The sequence below is a fragment of the Teleopsis dalmanni genome, chromosome X (assembly GCF_002237135.1).
Source record: "Teleopsis dalmanni isolate 2A chromosome X, ASM223713v2, whole genome shotgun sequence".
NCBI lineage: Eukaryota > Metazoa > Arthropoda > Insecta > Diptera > Diopsidae > Teleopsis > Teleopsis dalmanni.
Window position 1 is genome coordinate 54691133 of NC_051848.1, and position 22359 is coordinate 54713491.

The window sequence follows — 22359 nt, forward strand, 5'->3', positions numbered from 1 at the left end:
TCATTTACTTATTTATTAATTTATTTATTAACTTATTTGTTTATTTACGTATTCATTAAATTATTTATTTATTTATTAACTAATTTATATACTCAATAAGTTGCTTATTTATTTTTTTATTTAAATATTTATTTTTTTATTTATTTATGTATTAATATATGTATTTATTTAAATTTATTTAATTATTTATTTATATATTTATTTACTTATTTATTTATTTATTAATTTATTTATTTCTTTTTTTTGTTCATTTACTTATTTATTTCTTTATTTTTTTTATTTATTTACTTTTTTTTTTATTAATGAATTAATTTATTTGTATATTTATTTATTTATGATTTATTTATTGTTTTATTTATTTATTTCTTTATTTGGTTATTTTATTACTTATTTGATTATTTATTTATTTATGTTATATTTCATGATTTTTAGTTTTGAAACTAAAAAAGCTTTATTAATATAATTCATTTAACATATTTGTAATATATTCTTAACACTATAAATATTACAAATATATTATAATTTATATACTAATAATATAAAATATCTATTATTATTAAATATATTTAATTAATTATTAAAATTTATTAATAAAGCTAATATTTTGTTCACAGAAAACAAATCATATTATTTTAATATTTTTACTATAATATTTTAATTTCAATCTTTACCATATATTTTAAAAAATGTAAGTTCTTGTGATTTGTTTTTGGTTACTGAGAATACAAGATGAACGGGAAAAGTCTGTTTAAAATTGTCCACTGTAAATCAAGAGCCCCACATTTACTATTACATTTAATAGTACATCTTCAAGGGTTCAATATGGCTGGCGATTAATGTAATTTCTTTTAAACCGTAGTAGATTCATTTCAGATAACATATTTGCAGAAATTTCTATCATAATAGAAACTAGAAACATAGAAACTATATGTCACTGTAATTTCCGATAATTTCAGAATAAAAGCTGAAAGAAACATGTTTCTCAATCTGCCAGGAGCATCAGGCAAAAAAAGAGTACCTTTTCTATTCGACATTGCACTTTTAATTATATCGTAAACAAATTCTTATTCTGCAAATAAAAGCTGTTCTCTTCTTCTCATAAAATGCCTTCGAAACGTTTAAGTACCTTTAAGTATTTAAGTATCGATGCTGCTTTCTTATTAAATCACGAACTTAAAGGTCATATCCAGTGTTTCAGTGTATCCATATCAATTTTAGACAATCAATTTTTTTTTTTTAATAAATCTAAATATTTGTAATGTTGTACTTATAAAAGTTTACCGAAAAATGAGTTTCTAAGGTAATTCTATATAAGATCTACAAAACTAACAACTTTTATTTACATATTTATATAACTTGACTAATTATTTAGAGTGTATTCCATGTTTGAGTTTTCGAAAAAAAATATTTAATTACTAAATATATATGATACTTACGGAACTATTCTGTGCACTTGACAGATTTGTCAAATTTTTTAATAAATTTTTTAATAAATTTTTTGATCTTTATATAGCAGAAAGCTTTTTAGTATTCTGGACACATCTTGACAAATTTCAAAGCTCAAGTACCTAGTGCTTCTCACCACACTATGGTGTAAAATGTTTTGTATAGAAAAGTGTTCGTAATTGTTCGTAAAAAATGCTTGAAAAGAGCATATATTTTAAGTTGTCAAAAGAATTTTTCATGCATTTTTCATGCATTTTTCTTGCATTCAAATAACAATAAAAAATATGCTTGTAAAGAGCGTATATTTTAGTTAAGAATATTTGTCATGCATGCAAATAATAAAAAGTGCTTAAAAAGAGCATATTTTTATAGTTGTCAACAGCATTTGTAGTATTGACAACTAACAAAGAAAAGAGCTTTTTATTTATGGCACAGAATACCAAAACCTTTACAGCAGTCAATTTTGACAAGTATCAATGTTTGACAAGTTTATAAGTGCATATAATAGGTCTGTAAATGTAAAGTTATAAACTTAATTAATTATTAATTAATTATACAATCCAAATCTTCTGAACAATTAAATCGATGAACACCATGCGGTGGATATAATGTATATCTGTATCTAAGCAAATTTATATATATGTCTCCTTCGAAGATTGTACGGGTTTTGCGGAAAATACCAACGATTGGGTTTTTGAAAAAAAAAGTTTTTTTAAAAATGTTTTAAGATTTTTAAGATAATATTTTTTCTTAAATTATTTTATAAATATTAATTACCATTACAATAACATTTCAGAATAAGTAAAGTTCTTATATAAATAAACAAATATAAGTAGACCAACTTAGCTATTTGAAAGAATTTTAAATAAAGAAAAATCCCAACCACAGTGAGGATTGTTGGTTGGTTGGTTGCAGTAGAAGGCGATCAGACAACTTTCCATGTACTGCAATTACTGATTTTCCGATAATTCAATTGATCCTTTCTCCTTACCGAAGAACAGTCTGGTAAGCTGTCAAAGAAATATCTTCCTAAAAGCCTATTTCTTCTAGCCTATTTTCCTGCAGATTTCCATAACTTCTGCAGTGAGAATTATGAGGAACGCGCAGTTTCTCTGCGTGGGTTCCTATACATCAATAACCAGAAAGAACTGTAGTTAGCCTTGCAGTGTTCACGCGGTTTCTTTTGATAAGTTCCCAGTATCTAGTTTTATTATAGATGAACCATGTTAACCTAGAAGTTGCACATGACTCAAGTGACTTTCATTTATTATTGGCAAGCTGAAAAAAGTAGAGGTAAGTAGTTCCCCTAATGATCTTAAGGGTCAAACCGGTACTGATACACATGCATCCAGGGGAGCATCTGAGCGTGCTTAATTGTAGGCTTGCTCATTCTCTTCAATGTTTCTATGTTCAGGGACCCAGATAAAAGCTATGTCAACCAACCGGTTTAGCTCGTCGATTGTCTCTTAACATTCTTTACCTATCTTTGATTTTGTTATGAAGGATTCAATTGCTTTGATTGCTGTCTGACTATCAATAAAAATAGCAACACTACACCTGTTCTTGATGTGACTTGCAATTTGCCGACATGCTTTCCTAATCGCTAAAATTTCACCCTGAAAATTCGTTGCCTCATTAGGCATCCTAAGAGAATTGTTTATGTATGTAGATGGCGCATAGATTCGTGCTCACAGAAATTCATTCGCTTTCACACAAAAGAAAATTATAATAAATTTTAGTGTTTTTAGTTAACTACAGATTGACTGATAATAGCACTTTTCATTTCATTAGATCTATATAATGATAGTCATTGTAAAATGTAAGTTGTTTTATTCATATACTTCAATAACTAATAGTTAGAATACATAAACGAAGCATCAAACAATAGCTAATATGGCATTGCATTGTTAAGCGGAATATAATAGTTAAAATATAAATATATGAATATTAAATTATAGTTCAATATGGTTAATATTTTTTTATTAAAGTTTAACATTTTAAATGTTAATATATTAATTATTCAAGTTTTAATTATGTTAATTGCAATAACTTAAGGGGCCTAAATTCTGGAGAGCTGATCCTACTGCCGTTTCAGCTTTAGTTTATTTATCTACTTTTGTTATAGCTGGAGTTTATTTATTAATTCGATTTAATTTGTTAATTGGAGATGCAATTTTAGGTCAATGTTTATTATTAATTCCAGGATTAACAATATTTATATATGGTTTAGGAGCTAATTTTAAATTTGATTTAAAAAAAATTATGGCATTATCAACATTAAGTCAATTAGGTTTAATAATAAGAATTTTATCAATAGAATTTTATAAATTAGTTTTTTTTTATTTGTTAACTCATGTTTTATTTAAATTATTATTATTTATAAGTGCCGGAGCTATTATTCATAATATAAATAATTTACCAGATATTCGTTTAATGGGAGGCTTAAGAGTTTATATATCTTTTACATGTGGATGTTATAAAGTTGCAAATTTAGCTTTATGTGGTATTTATATAATTTTTTAGCTGGATTTTATGCTAAGGATATAATTTTAGAAATTATATTTTTAAGTTATATTAATATATTATATTTTTTTTATTTTTTTTTCTCCAGGATTAACTGTTAGATATTCCATAAGTTTAGTTTATTATTCGTTAATTGGGAATTTTAATTATTTTAGTTTAAATATATTAAGAGATAATAGTTGAATTATATTAAAAGGAGTGCAATATAGACATTAGAATAAAGAGGATGACGTAGATAGAGTTTTATTAACATTAATTTATATTAGTTCGTGTTCCTGATGATGACTCTCAAGTAGAGTCTAAATATAGAATATATTAAAAAATATTTAACAAACGTTGAATTATTTAACAAAAGGTGTCCTATATAGCCGGATAAAAACATATATAAAAACCATTATGAAAAGGAATTTTAGGGTTATTAATTATAAGAATTATTGGAGGGGGAATAAAAACTGATTATTATTTATAACACCTGCAATAATTTGTCTACCTATAATATTAAAAGTGTTGACTTTATTTGTATGTGAATTGGGGGAATTTTTAGGATATTATATTTCAAAAATTTCTTTATATTTTTGCAATAAATCTTCATAAAATTATTTTATTTCAATTTCTTGTGGTTCTATATGGTTTATGCCTAATATTGTAACATATGAATTAATTTATAATTTTTTATATTTAGGTAAAGAATTATATAAAATATTTAATATTTAAATATTTATTTGATCTGAATTTTTTAGTGGATTTTATTTATATAAAAAATTATTAAATTATTCAAAATTTAAATTTTACAAAATAATAGATTAATTATAATGTTAACAAGTTTATTTTTTTTTTTTTGTATTTTTAAGTAGAAAATTGAATTAATTCACTATTTTCATCCAACTTTTATGTATAAATGATGTAATTTGTATGAAAAATTAAAATCAAAAATCAGCCCCAAAAGATGGGGTCACTAATTTATTAATAACTTTTAAACTAGAGATCTCATTTTTTATATCTCATTTTTCTTTTATATCTCATTAGAAAGAGGTTCAAATTACCTTTCATACAATGTAAAAATATGTACATACATATTGGTGGATTAACCCATTAAGTACCATTCAATTTCGGACTTGGAATTTAAATGAGAAAATGACAAGTGTTTATTATTTATTTAAAAAAAAAAAAAAAAAGATTACTCTCACTTAATCTTTACCTAAAAAAGATATAATATTCTTTGAATATTAAAAAATATTCAAAGCTAGCTGTGTGGTGCACACGGTGGTCTGAAAGGGGTTAACTTAGGAGCAGTGCTGAGATGAAGAAAGATATGTAATTTTCAAACATTAATTATTTAAAACTTTATTACTTAATCAAAATTATAAAATATAAGATAAATAACAGTAAAAAATATATTTGTTTTTCTAAATATAATCAGTTTATACATAATATTTTGTTTTTTTTTGTTCAAAAAATGGAAAATAAAATATTGTAAAAAAAGGTTGCATTACAAAATTAATTATAACTTTAAAAGCAAATTAGCTAAATTGAAAGAGGAGACTTCTAGCTTTCGCGTAATGGTATTTATAATTTGTTAAAAAAACTTAAAAGCTATTGACCGTTAAAGTTCATAAATTGATTTTCTTTAAAAAAAAACGTTTGCCTTATAAAAAAAAACATAAACCAGAAGTCTGAAAACAGTTAATATAGAAAAAATTTTGAATACAATATCCTAATAATTACAATTAATTCTAAAAAATATAAATCAGTTTAATTAAATTAATAATTCATAAGTTTTGTACAAATTGTGTTAATAGATGGCGTGCCATCCTAAATTAAATTCTCTGAAAAATTCAATAGCCCATTAAAATAGCACTGAAAAAGCACAACATACAGTTGAAAAGTTATTGGCAAATCCGTAGGATTGCAAAAGAAAAATTAACGTCGAATTTTTATTAAATTTGCTGCATCGAAAATATTATACAAATAAGAAACTAGAATTTTCTCTAAAACGATAAATATGTAATATTATATACCTTGTTTCATTCACAAATTAGATATAATCAATTTAAATATGCACAACAGTTGGAATAGCATTGATGATAAATTTGGAAAATTAAATGTCAAAATAATTCGCGTCGAGATATTATCAAAATAAGAAACTAGAATTTTTCTAAGACGTTTGATGTATAATATTATATATCTTCTTCAATCAACATATTCAATATAATTAATTTAAATGTGCACTAACTTGTGCATGCAAAACAGTTGAAATTGCATTGTAACAAATGTGGGATTTTAAATGTCAAAATGGTTAGCGTCGAACAGTTAGAATTGCATTGTTGATAAATTTGGGAAATTAACTGTCAAATTAGCGTCGAATTTTTATTAAGATGTTATCTTAAGTTTTAATTAATTAAAACTATATTACTTGATCAAAAATTTTGCAATAAAAGGCACATAATAGTAAACAAAAAACTTGTTCTTCAAAGGCCGTGTGCGAGTTCGAGTAAATTGAGGAAAATAGTAAATTATGTCTGCCATACCGACATAATGTTGGTATTTACCAAAACTCCGAGTAGGGTAAACTAGATAAAAATTAAGTAAATTAGTTGTTACCATTATGAAAATTTTATAAGATGTTTAATAAATAAATTTGAAAACTTTTAACCAAACATAATGAGTAAGTGCAATAAATAAATAAATAAATATTTACATAAGTGCAGTGCAAGAAATCCTTAGGAAATTTCAATTTACTGTACCTCAATTTACTGGAACTTGCAAACGGCCTAAATACACTTAGTTTTTATATAATATAAAGCAAATTTTCTTCGAAAAATGGATAACAAAATTTTGCTTTACACAAGCAGGTGCTTAGATAGAGCAAGTAGTGTTGTTGCTTTGCGTACAAATTAGAAACTTTAAGCTAGCTACTTGCTGTTTTTTTGCTTCACTTAAAAGCTGCCGAAAGCATCTATTGTATTTTTGGTTTATATATGATTTAAGATGAATGATTTTATTTTCCTTTATAATTTTACTTGAAAAATACGGAAACATATTTAAATAAATTTTATGATTTTAATTATTTAATGATACTCTATAAATGCACTTATAATTAGTGAACCTTAATAGCACAATTTTAATTTAATATAAACAATTAAAAAGTGATTTTTATTACTACGAATTTCTCAAGTTAATTGCAAAAGGGTAAAAGTGCCATTTATGGCTTAGCCTTTTAATAATAAATAATATTACAACTTATATACAAATTTATAATACTAAAATAGTATGTATTATCTATTATTAGCCAACGAAATTTTGTATATTTTGAAATTCTGAACATTTTTTTTCACTAAACTTTGTGTGGATATAACTTGAGTCTTGACATATTGACATACCTACTATGTCTTAATTTATTCAGTAAATTATATATAGTCCCAAATGCTGATATAGACGTAACATAAACTTTAACTAACTCCACTTTAATTTCTTTTAGTGTTTACCCTTACATATATAATGTGAAATGAAACTCAATATTTTTTATCCTCCAAAATATGGAAAGTTTTCAAACGTGCTTAAAAAAATATCAGATAGTGAATTTTAAACGAAATTTAAAAATAAACAGATGAAAGTTACTATTTTTTAGAAAATAATGTAACATCACATTACTAGCGTCATCTGGTGGGCTTTCCCAACAACTCACATTTTGTTCCAATCTTGTTTGAGCTAAAATGAATACCATACATAATCAATATTATTAAGTATAATCAGTTTAGTTTCTTTTATTTTGCTAGTATCAAGTATATCGAATGCTGCATATCAAAGCACTATAAATGCAGAGAATGGTTTCTGGATGACAGAAATCTTCCAATATCCGCCAAAATAAAAGGCACTAAAAAACCCTAATTAAAAAGGGAAAAATTTAATGACCTGAGCACTGTTTAGAGGTCTATTATTACTAAATGGTATAAGAATTTTTTTTTATGTATTACAGAGATATAGACATGTTCATTCCCATATCACTTAAGAAAATCATCATTGTCATCATTTAAGTTGTTCTCTTATTTCTTTCTTAGTCTCGCAAAGAGCATTTTTAATTAGTTCAATAGAGTTTTATTGCTATACTTCCTGGCTCAATCCGAAGTTATAAGATTTTTTTACCCAATTCAACAAACCGGCTTTTAATATTCTTTTGACAATTGCTGTGAGCAGCTCTTTGAAGGTTTAGTGGTTGTTGTCTTAAAATTTGAATTAAGAGTTGTTGAGAGATTAATTAACAAATTAAGACTATAAGTATATGTATATGCAGCTCTAAATAATAATAATATTAAACTAATTATTAAGTATCAACTAACTACAGTTCTTCTCCCCATGACGTCACCCATCTGTTATCCTGTCGTACCACACACACGAAACTTCGTCCAATTGGCTTTAGGACTCACCTCATTGAAGCAGCCAGGTTTCTTCGGCTGGTTCCAGGTTAATGTTCAATTTAATAAAAATCCTCCCCATTCTCTTCTCCTCTCCCTCTTCCACAACCACTACCCACTACCCATTAAAATTTCTGCTTATAAATTTAAAGTAGGAGAAGCAGCTATATGTATTTCTAGAACTTAATAAATGATATACTCGTACCAACCAGTAAATTTTTGTTAAAATGAGCAGTCATCATAATTGAAAATTCAAAGAAAACTCAATCGAGATCGAACAGAGGATATTATAGTTGTGATTAAATAACGTTTAGTGAATTTTCTTATTCTTAAAATATGCTGTAAAGTCTATGACGAGTAAAGGTAATCGTAATCCAAGAGCACATAACTCTTGATGTAACCCATCATAAAAACTCGCTTGTAAAATCTTCAACTAGAACGCTGAGTACCACTTTCAAGTGACGAAGCTGAAGGAAAAATGATGTACAATCTATGCATGAAAGCTCTGCTTAAATTGTGACACACTTTTTTTGTGTCTTATATATTCTTTAAGATCCATTAAATTACATTTAAGCACTAAACGAAGTTATTGTTGTGACTGCTAATATGGAGATGAAAATGTGTTCTAGTTAAGGATATTATGCTTTCAATTATATATATATTTAAGTTATTATATATCTTATCTATATTGCAGATTTTATTCTTTTATCAAATAACAGTCAACAATCCCAACAATCCCTAATCGCTTTGTGTTGATCGTTAGTAATCACACACTTGATGAAGATAAATTAAAAACATTATGGAAAAATATATGTTGGACGCTGTATTTTGTTGCAACATTAAATACGGCCAAATATTTATTCCCTTTGTTTATCAAAGTGTGTGTGTATTTTTGTTGTTGTTGATGAATTTTTAGAATTATATTATCACTAGTGGTGCAAGTCCTCTGCCTTTGGTTTGCCGTACTGCTTCTCCCACCAGGCAACAAATTCCTTCTTACGTTGTTCACGTTTAGCAAAATATTCAGGATATTGTGCTTTTTCTAATGGATGCCAATAGTCAAGTACCCAGTCTGGTGGAATGACTTCACGCTCATAAGCACAACCTCCAGGGCTGCCAGGAACTATAAAAACAGCACATGCAACATTATAGTAGGAGTAGTTTAATGAATTAACATAATAAATTGTGTTTCATATGCATTTATATTAAAATTAACGTACATTTCCTTGGTTGATAATGTTGGGTTTCGAATACCTCCTGTTCACCCTGTTTAAGCAGACTGACAGCTGTAGCCATATCAACGCAGCGATTTTCTTCAAAACGTTGACGCAACAAAACGGCACGGTAGCGGAATATATATCTGAAATAAGTTTAATTGTAAAAAAATATAATAATATACTTAAATTACATAACATTGATTACTTCAAGCAAACCACTTACCTCTCATCGTACCATGATTCTAAATTACGGAGTGCACGTTTATAAAGACTGCAAACCTGGCGTGCGTGTGTTGTTATTCCCGGTACTGGAATCGACATTTTTGTCAATATTGCAAAAATACTAACTAATATTAAGCAATTGTGCTGTTTTTATTTTTTCGTTTGCAATTTAGCAGCAGCTGTGTGTGACATTTGTCTAGACGTCAAATTTTTTGACATTTGCTCTTATCTATTTTGCTTGTCAAAATTTTACAGCACTGCCAAATAAAAATGTGTCAAACTTAATTATTAATTGTGTTAAATATTTTTAGGGGATATATTTTTAGATATCTTCATGATATATATTGCCATACAACAATATATTTTTTAAAAAACTTCATTAAGATAATCAACAGACTTAATATATAAGTACTCGCTTAATTGCAAATATTTGCATGTATTTTGTCTGATATTTGTATGACAAATTTAAATTTGCCAATTATATGTACCTCATTTTGGCATTTGTCTTGATATTTATATAGACACTTTCGGGATTGGATCAGTTGAGTAATGAATGGTCACTCTAAGCTTCAAATTTGACAGGGCACGAGTTCAACTTTTGGTAGTTGCAGTCACGGTTGCCACTTATAGTACCAAAATTGGTACTTTTTTTTTTTTTTTTTCGTTTGGTACTCATGTTCAAAAACTGGTACATTTTCGACGACCCAACTTTATTGTGGATATTTCCAATTAATTTTTTTTATAAATGCAACTTTGCACTATTTTATATTTTGTTCATTTATAACACTATGAAAAACACAGAACGAGAAAACAAAAAGGTCCAAAAAAAATTTGGACCTTTTTTTACAGAAATGGTACCTTTTTAAATCAATTTTGGTACAGAAAAAAATTTTCAAGTGGCAACCGTGGTTGCAGTCTCAAAAAAATAAAAATTATTTACGAATAATTAAATACGAGAAATAATTGCAAGATCACTGATGATGGGTATTTGGAAATGTTTGAAACAGTTGTACGGTCAGCCAAAAATTCAATTAATTAAATATTATTTTAAAAAAGAATTCTTGTTGTTGCAATTCACTACTTTACGATACACTTAAACAGTTTTTAAAATGCAAAGTTTATACCGTATATAATAACATCAAAAGGAAACACATATTTAATAATAGTCTTAAATTGGAAAGTGCTAATAATAAAACTCAAGTAAAATATTAGTTGTAATAAAATTCAAAAAAGGAATTATTGGGATTTAATAAAAGTACGTAATAGTACGTTTCCACTGGCTTCATTAGACCAGTTAACTTACTTGAGATTGTAATTTACTTGAGTAAATTTCATTACTGGAAAATATAGTAAGCAAAATTAGACCAAAATTAGACCAAAATTGAAGAATGCAACATTGCAAAGGATCGAAATTTGACGTTTTTGACAGATGAAGCAAAATGTAAACATAAACAAACAATCAACAAGTCGTGACAGACAAGAGGTAAAAATATTTTTAAATATGTATTTGTTTTTTAATAAATAAAATACATAATTAATATATAAAAATAAATTTATATATCAAATATATATTTGATATCATTATGGAATGTCATGTATTATTTAAAAAAAATATTCATTTCAGTTAGAAATCAGGAAACAAAATGGATCAGAGCTCACAAGTTTGTATTGCGTATTTATAATTGGTTTGTAATTTAATAAAATAAATTATTATTAACTTTAGAAAAAATCAAACAAAAGGGTCAAGTATTTATGGACTGAGAGCTGTGAGCAGTTATTTGTAGAATTATGGGAGAAAAATGTTTCTCAATTGCCGGGCTACCGGCGAAGTGACCTCATATATAAAGATATGACCAAGCTGATGTGTGAAAGGGGTTACATAGTTACCAATCCTCAAGTGCTGCGGAAAGTGGACAACTTTACCAAACGGTTTAGGTAAGTGTGCAATAACTGTAATTTCTATTTTTATCATTAATTGTTGGTAATTAAAACCGTATCATCGTTTCTAATTAATTTTAGTTGTTTTAATTAATTAACAATTTATAATATATGTCATCAATTATTTTGCTAATTAGTTTCATCTTTAATAAAATAGAAAGGAACAGCAAATTGTGCGCGTTTCCGAAGGGTCCCCATCAACGTGGAAGTTTTTTAACAACCTCAATAGAATTATGGAAAACTGGCCGAATTATGGCTTCTCTGCGTTAGTGTCCAATAGTTTTGAAGGTACGTTTGTAGATATTTTTTTTTAAATTATAAAATTAATTAATTCATTTTTAATTAGACCAGAAACCGGAACCATTAGGGTCTGCATCTTCACCATTGTCTTCTACCACTTCTGAAGTCTCAGAAGACAATACGGAGAAAACGCCTAGAAGAAAAAGGAAAATGGATGATGCAGAAACGCAAGAAAGACTGGATAAACTAATTAATCTTCAAGAACAGTTTTTACATTTGCTAGACAATGCAAATAAGAATCATAATGAGCTGATTAAAACTTTGCATTCCAGGAATAATGTTTTGACGCGAATAGCGGCTGCGATAGAAAGAAGATATCAGCACGAAAGAGTCGTAACGGATGTGGATTCCAGTGACTAGCCACCATATATTTTTTTATATCTTTTTTATATATATTTTTTAAATCTTTTTTATATCTTTTGTAAATATTTTTTATTTTTAATTTTTTTATATCTTTTTTTTATTGTTAATATACTTAAAAATTATTTTATTCTTAATTTTTTATATCATTATTTATTGTTAATATATTTAAAATGTATTTTATTCTTAATTTTTTATATCTTTTTTTATTGTTAATATACTTAAAGTGTGTTTTTTTTTAATATTTTTATATCTTTATTTATTGTTTATTTATAAGTTATTAGTCTTATTATTAATTAAAATAAAACTTACTATATATTTGAGCCAAGCATTGTCTTATTTCTTCGCCATTTGGATCGTGATCATTTAGTGTTGAGACTTGTACTGGTTGTTGTCGTTCCAAACTCCATTGTTGTCTTCTTAGAATCCACTAATGCGCTCTTTTACCTTTTCACTGCTTAATTGAAGTGGTAAAATTCAGAAGTGCTTTTAGTAGGTAGTACTCTCACACACATAATATGAAGTACAAGGCTTCTCAATTCCTGGTACTTTAATTGGCGACATCGTCTACGTCTCAGGATTACTGTAGCTCCACCAGTGGAAAAAAATTAAAATCGCTCTATAATTGTATTGTACCTCACAAGTTCACAAATGTACATATTACGGTCTATTTACGGAGGGAAGCGAAAGAAAATAAAGGACGCGCACTTGATAACATAATCTATAGCTAATCAAAAGTTTACCATTCTGATCTATTACTGTATAAGTAATAATATTAATTAGAAATAGTAATGAATGAGCAAAATGTAGAACACGCGAGATTAATTTACAACACTCTAGATATTTTGCCGGGGTAACAAGATTGCCTTAAAATTAACAGCTGTTTAGTCTGACAATATGATTTGACAAATAATAGGTCTGTTCCACGAGCTACTCGTGTTTTACTCAGAATTTTACTTTTGAGTAAAACAGAAGTAAAATTTATACAAAAATACTTGAAAATTTGCTGGTGGAACGCGCTTGTGTATACACAGTGTTTACTAAAAGTTACTATGAGTAGCTCGTGGAACAGACCTAATATATGATTTGATTAGATATATGTAGAATACTCTAAAAAGGTTTGATTGTACAAAAAAATTTAACAGATCTTAAGTAGGTTTAGATTGAATCCTTATTTACTAATCAAAGACGCCATTAGTTCCAATTCCTGAGTAAAGATTTCATTTATAAAAATACTAATAAAATAATGATCATCATTAATGACGTAACGATGCTAGTTGAATCTTGACCTCCCTCAATAAAATAATACCAACAAAAATATTACAACCTCCATACACATATCTATATATGTACGTTTGGATGTCTATATAAAATAAACTACTGGTAAATCATATTATAATTAATATAATTATATGCAAAGAAACTTCAACAAAATATATTTTCTTGTTTGTATCCTTTTCACCCCTTGGAACAATCGTAGCTACGCCGCTGATTATACCACTTTAAATTCGTATAAAAATATGATTGCAGTGGATTTCTGCATTGCTTTTATACCAGCAGATTTTTCTCTATAGCACTGTTGAATTACTTTGATATACATATATGTATATTATGGGTTCGATATTCTCCGCACTAAATTCTATTATTAAAGGTCTTACAATCGGCACAATCGTAACTCTCTCTACGCCGCTGATGATACCACTTTAAATTCGTATAAAAATATGATTGCAGTGGATTTCTGCATTGCTTTTATACCAGCAGATTTTTCTCTATAGCACTGTTGAATTACTTTGATATACATATATGTATATTATGGGTTCGATATTCTCCGCACTAAATTCTATTATTAAAGGTCTTACAATCGGCACAATCGTAACTCTCTCTACGCCGCTGATGATACCACTTTAAATTCGTATAAAAATATGATTGCAGTGGATTTCTGCATTGCTTTTATACCAGCAGATTTTTCTCTATAGCACTGTTGAACTACTTTGATATACATATATGTATATTATGGGTTCGATATTCTCCGCACTAAATTCTATTATTACAGGTCTTACAAAATATATGTACAATAAATACATCAAGATTAATATATTTCGCCTATTGTTATGCTAAAAACTACAAGACACGAGTATAGATGTCACTATATATTATGTTCAAGAGGTTGATCATTTTTCACTTGGTTTAAGAACTTGAATTAAAAAATATATATAGATTGTATTAGCGCCACATTTAGACTTTAAATTAAATTTTCAAATTAATGCCTCTAGTTATTTTCTCTTTAAGTACACTAACATGCGCTAATATGAGCCGTATGTCGCTCCTATAGGCTGGTATTCTTCTAGAATATTTCCATTAAAAGAGCGCATGCGAGTACATAGTCCAATACACATTAAGGGATATATGTACATATACATACATATGCGTATATTGAAGTTATAACGTACTTGCGTGTTATTAACTATCTTAACAAACTTCTATCACCGGACATTAAAAGAAGCTCAACACATCTTTTAGAAGATAATTTTTTTTTTTCGTTTTTTATATATCAACATTATTCATCATCTGTTAAGTTGAAGAATTTAAAAGCATTGAAGACTGTACATTCGATCAATATAAGAGCTGAATATGTTAATTAAAATTAAATTGCTAGTTAAACATAGAGACAGAGTGAATCGACGACAGCTTGGTAGTAGTAATACATCCATTTTCACACATTTTATTATGAATTACGGCGGACTAAGTCAAATGGTCGATACGAAAAGGGTACAGTCATTTTTACGGATGTAAAGGAAAGACGTAAAAAAAAAAATTAAATCGATGACGATATAGTCCACTGCATTAAGAAAGACTACTGTACAACAGCAAATTATATACTAAAAAAATGGCCGAAACCGGTTTTGCAATGTGTTTTGTTATTGAGTCACTGTCCTCTTTGGAGATCCTAGAAATTATAATTAAATTGTAACATAAAAAACTGGGGTTGTTAAAATAAAATAAAAATTGTTAATATATAGTTAGATAAATATTTTCATTTTAATTTGGAATTTTAAAAATTAATTATTCCTGAGAATAGTTTACTGTCTTAATTTTTTATAATTAAGTTAGTTTGATGTCTCTCCAAGGTGACATATGTATGTAGCTGTGAATGAACACACCTTTTCATTAAACAATGTTTTTTACACTAAATATTTTTTAATATAATACTATATAATATTATAAACTTAACTCTCTCAATGCAGGATATCCCCGAACAGAAAGAAGTTGGCTTACGACCAATATCCGCTGGAGTTTTCACTGTAGTTTTATATGTTTTCTTAAGAAACCAATAAATAAAATTCCTCAATGTTATCATAACGTCATTCACACATACATACACACATACATATATGTATATATGAATTCCAAGACTTCACTTATTATGGACTGCTATATTAATCTATCGGATATACCAGTATCAGTCAAGAAGTTATTTAAGTCTAAAAATTTTTTATCTTTTTAATTAATTTATTTTGCTTATTTCACAATATTATTTAAAAAAAAACATTTTCTCTTAATATAATTTATCATATCATTTATGTGAGATACAATAAAGCATTTTTGTTCTAAAACCAAGCATTTCCTATTCTATTTGGTATTTCTGTCTGTCCGTCCTGGTCACACTAAGGCGAGTTTCATAGCATAACTATTGGATGAAAAAAAAAAATTGATAATAACTTAAACATTTTAATAGAGTTAATGTTTATTAATTTATTTATTTTTATAAATATAAACATAAACTTTATAATTATAAATAATAAAATCAAACTGAATTAATCTTATTCTTTGCAACTATAAAAATAAGATAATATAAAAATATTTAATAAATTTATTTTTAAAACTGTTTAGCTTAATTAAAATATTCTATTTTACATATAATATATATGTTATATATTTTTATTATTATCATAAGCGAGCGAATACATACATACTTCCAGATAAGTAAATTTTAGTGGATAAAATGAGTCCCGGGCTCTATGAAAACATTATATTAGTTTTTTGTAGAACAATGAAATTAATTTAATATAAAATAAAATAATAATATAATATATTATATAGTATTATATAATTAATATAAAATATGAAATTCATGTCTCTAATATCGGTATAAAAATTTTTAACATTAAAAAATCGAAGAATTTTCTATATAGCGGAACAGATATTTTGTCACCGGCACTAAATCTTATCGGTACTACCAATTAATCGAACATAAGGTAACGAGCTGGAAATATATTTTAATGAAATTTCTTAATATTATTTAATGTTAATATATATTATATTATTTATATATATATTATTTAATATATAAGAGGTCCTCAGAATTTATGTTTGATGTGAAGTAAAAACACTCCTAAAATATTGTAAAACATTTAACAACAAATGTTTAAATTTGAGAAAATAATAGGTAGGTAGGTTGGAGTGGTGGTCCTGTATCCAAAAGCCCACAGAAGTATAGCGTTAGTATGTAAATAGCCTGAAAGATCAGTATACGAACAACGCCGCAAAAGGTAATGACACCCCGATTAGGTAAAAGAACACCAAAACCTGAATGATAAGTTTAACAACTTTTAAAAAAAAAAAACTTGACGCTTTTAAAAGAAACAATGATATTTCAGTCATACATACACAGAGGATCTTAGTCTAATTATGGAATCGAGTGATTCACAAATAAATCTCTCATTAATAATTGAATAAATATCGATAGACGACGCTATAGTGGCAACACTTCTAGTAATCGCATGACCAAAGACCTGCTGAGTCTACTTAATTACAAAGAGCTATCACTTGTAGAACAGAGTTCAGGTTATTGATTTGTTGCCAGACAACAGTATGTGTATATCTACTTTGATGGAATGTTATCTCTGCCTTAAGGATATACTTATCGTATACTATGTGACTATATGGCTTTGTTGTAAGCCATGCAAATAATTCTGATCCTCAAACCGAACACTTTAAAGAGTAACATTTTGATTGTGATTCCTACGGCAAAATGCTTTATGTTTGGCAAGGGAAACAACTATTGAGCTAAAGTCACTGTATTTCATCTATATAAGATTACAATACTTCAATGCATCTGGTTTTTTTTTACTGATTACTGTAATTATAGATTAACCAGATGACGTTCAAGTCTAATGGCTAAGATCTCCTCAAGTTATTCCTAATTGGTGGTTTTAGTGAGTTCAAGTCTCAATGCATCTGGCTTATTAGTAATTATATATTTACAATAAACTACTACACGATAAATGTGAATGTAGTATTTGATCAGCTCTCGAGCATCAGTTGTTCGTGACTCTGCGCCCAGTGATGAACTATTCTTTGCTTTTCTGAAAGGTTAAGCAGAAATGTGAAATGTAATATTAGAGAGAAGTCCCCAACTTTATTTTTGATTATATTTGATGATGCAATAAAACATCTTTACACTCTATTAGGTCCACAGTGGCCACACATTTTCTGATTTGAACTTAGAGGAAACTCCTCAAGAACACAAACGATGATAAATAAATTTATTTTGCTTCAGTGAAACAGAATTTAAAAATTATTTACAATATAAACATAAGAATCCGGAGTTATTCTAATATCCAGCCTCAAGAAACGGATCAGACACTTGATGAAAATGCTGGATGACAGACCACAAAAGCGAATATTAAATTTTACGCCGTATAACGACCACAGCAGAGGTAGGCCACATATAAGGTAGACTCGACAACGTGACCGACAAAATCAGAATATTAGGTACCTAAAATTGAAGGTCTAAAACAACATGCAAAGCAGAATGGAGAAATCTAGTTGTTGTAGCTAAAGCTAACCCCGAACTGTAACGCTGATGAAGATGATGATGATCCAACCTCAAGTAAGTAATTAAATAAATTTGAAACGTTGGTGGAGAGTACAGAGGTATATAGAATTAATTTTAATAAAAACTTAACTCAGTTTTTTATTTAACTGTTCAGAAAATTTTTATATATGTACGTAATTCTTAGAAAGTTACCAAAACATAAAATTTAATTTTTTATCTTTATTTTGCGTATTTATTTTTTATTTATAGTTTTTATATAATACATTTCAATAGTATTTTTAAAAAGTTATTTAGGTCTTAATAAATTTATAACTTAATAACATATGGCCGTGTGCGAGTTCGAGTAAATTAATGTTAAATTGAGGAAAATAGTAAATGATGTCGGTATGGCAGCGAAATAAATATTAGATAAATTAGGTGTTACCTTTGTAAAAAATTTTTTTAAATGTTTAATAAATAAATTTGAAAATTTTTAACTAAAAATAATAAATAAGTGCAATAAATAAATAAATAAATATTTACATAAGTGCAGTGCAAAAATTCTCTAGGAAATTTCAATTTATTTTACTTCAATTTACTCGAATTCGCACACCGCCTATATAACATATATTATTATTAAATTATTAAAAATAATATATGTTAGAACGAAGGACCGAGTAGTCCAGTTTCTTATTCTTAATTAACTTTAAAATTAATGTTAGTGTTAACTTACAAATAGATTCAACTTACAATTATATATATATATATATATATATTTTTAATGAGCAAATATTTTTAATAATAATTTTATTTTTTAACTGTCTAATTGGTCAGTAGTTAAATAATCCATGTTTTTAAAAATTATTTTTGTTTTTTAAAAAATTTTATTTAAACTGATATTTCGACTATATTCTATAGTCATCATATTTGGTACAAAAACAATCACTGGCCGTAATTCCGGCTATTGGGCGATTTCACGTCAAAGTTTTAATAATAGTTTTAATTAAGTTTTTAATAATAGTCATCAGATAATATCCTGATGATGACTATAGAATTTAGTCGAAGTATTGATTTCAATAAAATTCTTTTAAAAAACGAAAACCATTTTTAAAACAGTGTTTTATGTATATTATTAAAAACCTATTGTTTTTATTGCATATTAATTATAAATATATAAATAAATATTGTTTGTATTTCAATTTTTAACTGACCTACAATATATATATATATTTATATATATACCATATATTTTTATTAAAAACCTATTGTTTTTACTTGAATTTTAAATGATCTAAAATGTTGTATATATATATTTATATATACACCATATATTTTTTATTAAAATCCTATTGTTTGTATTTGAATTTTGAATTACCTACACTGTTCTTATCAACAAAATTCTTTTATTGTTTTGATATGAATTTTTAATATAAAAATTATAAAATAATAATAACAAAATAATAAAATAAAGTTTTAATTATAATTAACAATAAAATATATTAAATAAATAATTTACTATTTCTATTCTAAACAAACAAACAAAAAATTGTTCATTTCAATTATGCCAATTTATGCCAACATGTTTCGTTAAAATCGAGTCTCGATCATATGTATAGCACAAAATAACTTTGCACATACTGTACTTGCATGGTGGTCGGTCGCAACACAACACACCACAAAAACAAAATATTTTTCTTATCGTGTACGCATTTCGAAATTGTTGGTTCGGCTTCGAAATTGCAATGCAGAATTAAATTCAAGCGCGTAAATATTGAAAGCGAATAATTGTGAACGCAAGTATGATTAGCAAATAAAGAAGAAATTATAAATGAAATACATATTTATTGTATTGCATTATATTGTATTGTAAGTGGTGGCGCAGTTTTATTAAGTGTAAAAATATTTTGGTGGGCTGTTGTTCGGTGTTCGATGGATGCGTGGTTTAAAAACATCACAGGCAAAAGAGCGCGTGCTTGTTACAGAATTAGCGCGCATTAAACAAGTTGGAATTGTGTGTATTGCATTGCGTACTTTGTTTGGTAAGTGCAGGCAGTGAAGAAATAGCATTAAACGGAAAAGACGGACACATTTTTATGTTATGGCTGTGCTGTGCTGTGCAGCCAAGAAGATTTCTTAACAGCAAAAGAGTTTTTTTTTTTTTTATTTTTTTTTCGCAATCTCACAAAACAGCTCGGGCACTTCTCCTTAAATTTTAAATTTTGGGAAACTTGACATTGGAACGTGAAAACAGAAAACAGAAAACAAAAAACAAAAGGAAAAAGTGAATAGGGAACAGTGAAGAGCGCAGAGTGGGATAGCAATAACACAGCCATTTTGTACGAAAGTGTGTGCAAAAAGAATAAAAAAAATTTTGTCTTTTTCGTGCTCTTCCACATTTTTTTGCTTGCTGAAATTTCTTTTTATTATTGTAGGGGAATCGAGTGACTTGGCCTGGCAGCAGCAAGTGAGCGTAAGATAAAGATAATTTCTTTTGGAAAAAATGTCTTCACCGGTAAATTCACCAATAACAAATTCCGAGGATGAACAAAGCCGGTAAGTGCAGTTATTTATTTTTTTTTTTGGTTTTATTTTATTTATTTTTTTTCAAATTTTTTTTAACATTAATTATATTGATATGCATTTTAAACGGCAAAAAGTTTTATTCAATTTGTGTGTTTAATGGTAAGAAGAAAAAAAATGTGAAGATTAACAGAAAAGAACAGAACAGAACAGTCAACATACGATGAGACGAAGACGTCGTTATATATTGTTTTGCCCAAATACGTGATACGCATGTGGATTTGTTATTATTGTTGTTGTTGTTGTTATCTAAGTATTTGCTCAATGCCAATTCTTCTTCTTCTTGTTGTTGTTGTTTGTGCGAATCGGTTTATTGTGCAAAAATGTGGCGCCGAATTTAAGTGTTGCCAATTATTTTGCACAAATTTAAAAAAAAATGATTTTAAATATGATTTAAAAATAATTATAAAATTAGTAGTTTTAATGTTAGTTATTTATTAATTTAAGTGAAAAAAGATATGAAGAAAATTTCTTATAAGAAAAAATAAACTTCTTTCAAAATTGTTGCTAAGCATAATGGAGATCTGGTAATTTATTTGACCACAATGTGTAGTTCAGAAACGTCTATAATGTCACAAGATCGGTTTTTTTATGTACTTAAATTATATGGGTTTACTTTGGAGGCGTGTTGACCCATCCGGATATGGAGTTTATGTCATTTGCGTAAACAAGAAATGATCTCTTTGTTAGGCAGTTCAGTATATTTGTGTACAAAGATGTGTACAAATATACCGGAGGGTTTAAATATTTTGTAGTCTATGCTCAGTATAGCTCAAGTATATTTGTGCAAATATGTTGGTGAATGCCGGAGGATCTAAATATTTTGTAGACTATGCCACTTGTTGAGGCCGTATAAGTTTAAGGGTTTATGTTTTTAAATTTTTAATTACTAACGCATGCTAAAATTGTTTCTATTCAATATAGAAGTAAATTATACCAGACCGTGTTGTTGTTGTAGATCTCAGCTGCAAAAATCTGCAGGTGTAGTAGTTCCTTTTTAAAAGTCTTTAACAGCATTTGGTTGTCGAAGTCGACAAGTGGCTTCAGGATGCTGACCCTACCGCTCACGACACTTGGTTGTCGACCTCGACAAGTGGCTCCAGGATGTTGACCCAACCACCCTTGGTATCATACCAGTTCGTAGTAGATGAGTGCTTTAAAGTTAAAAAATTATTTCATTGTTTCATTATGCTTTCATCTTAATATAAAACAAAGTTTCTCAAACCGCAATTATATAAAAAGTCTTAAGATAATAGCAGAATCCTCAGTTATTAGAGTTGTAAATAATTATTCGGGTTTTTGTAAAGAACTAACATACCCACAATTTTCTAACTAAACAAGTGTTATATTTAAAATATATTTGAAATAACGAAACGAGAAATTATATCTTTATCAACCACTCCTCACCCATTCTGTTTTGCGAACAAACTGATTTCTTCTAACTTATCCCTTACCTAATCCATATCCATGTAACCCATGTATTCGTATTTGGTAATTTCCTCTTATTTCTCCTACTATATAGATCTTCTCCAGCTGCAACTAT

The 22359-nt window shown here is 27.3% G+C and overlaps 3 protein-coding genes across 6 annotated transcripts in view; 2 read left to right on the forward strand and 1 right to left on the reverse strand.

Annotated features, from left to right (window-relative positions):
* Positions 1-9058: 9058 nt before the first annotated feature.
* Positions 9059-10029, reverse strand: LOC119688104 (NADH dehydrogenase [ubiquinone] 1 beta subcomplex subunit 9). The gene is made up of 3 exons (XM_038102752.1): positions 9822-10029; positions 9602-9741; positions 9059-9504 (listed from the first exon to the last, which is right to left on the reverse strand). Exons 1-3 carry the CDS (start codon positions 9917-9919, stop codon positions 9311-9313), a joined length of 432 nt encoding a protein of 143 aa, XP_037958680.1. The 5' UTR covers positions 9920-10029; the 3' UTR covers positions 9059-9310.
* A 1233-nt stretch (positions 10030-11262) lies between these two features.
* Positions 11263-12418, forward strand: LOC119690074. 2 transcript variants are annotated; one of them, XM_038105062.1, is made up of 5 exons: positions 11263-11303; positions 11445-11481; positions 11544-11755; positions 11916-12046; positions 12105-12418. In XM_038105062.1, exons 2-5 carry the CDS (start codon positions 11464-11466, stop codon positions 12416-12418), a joined length of 675 nt encoding a protein of 224 aa, XP_037960990.1. In that variant the 5' UTR covers positions 11263-11303; positions 11445-11463. The 2 variants fall into 2 exon arrangements, with proteins under 2 accessions (XP_037960990.1, XP_037960991.1); XM_038105063.1 differs by lacking the exon at positions 11263-11303 and having other exon boundaries at positions 11406-11481.
* A 7484-nt stretch (positions 12419-19902) lies between these two features.
* The window catches only part of LOC119687549 (DNA-binding protein RFXANK), a 46136-nt gene continuing 43679 nt past the window's right edge, over positions 19903-22359 (forward strand). The window contains exons 1-3 of one of the 3 annotated variants that reach the window (XM_038101895.1): positions 19903-20033; positions 20108-20275; positions 20669-20789. In XM_038101895.1, coding sequence (XP_037957823.1) covers positions 20737-20789 — 53 coding nt within the window. In that variant the 5' untranslated portion in view covers positions 19903-20033; positions 20108-20275; positions 20669-20736. The other 2 variants (XM_038101894.1, XM_038101896.1) reach the window with 2 other exon arrangements.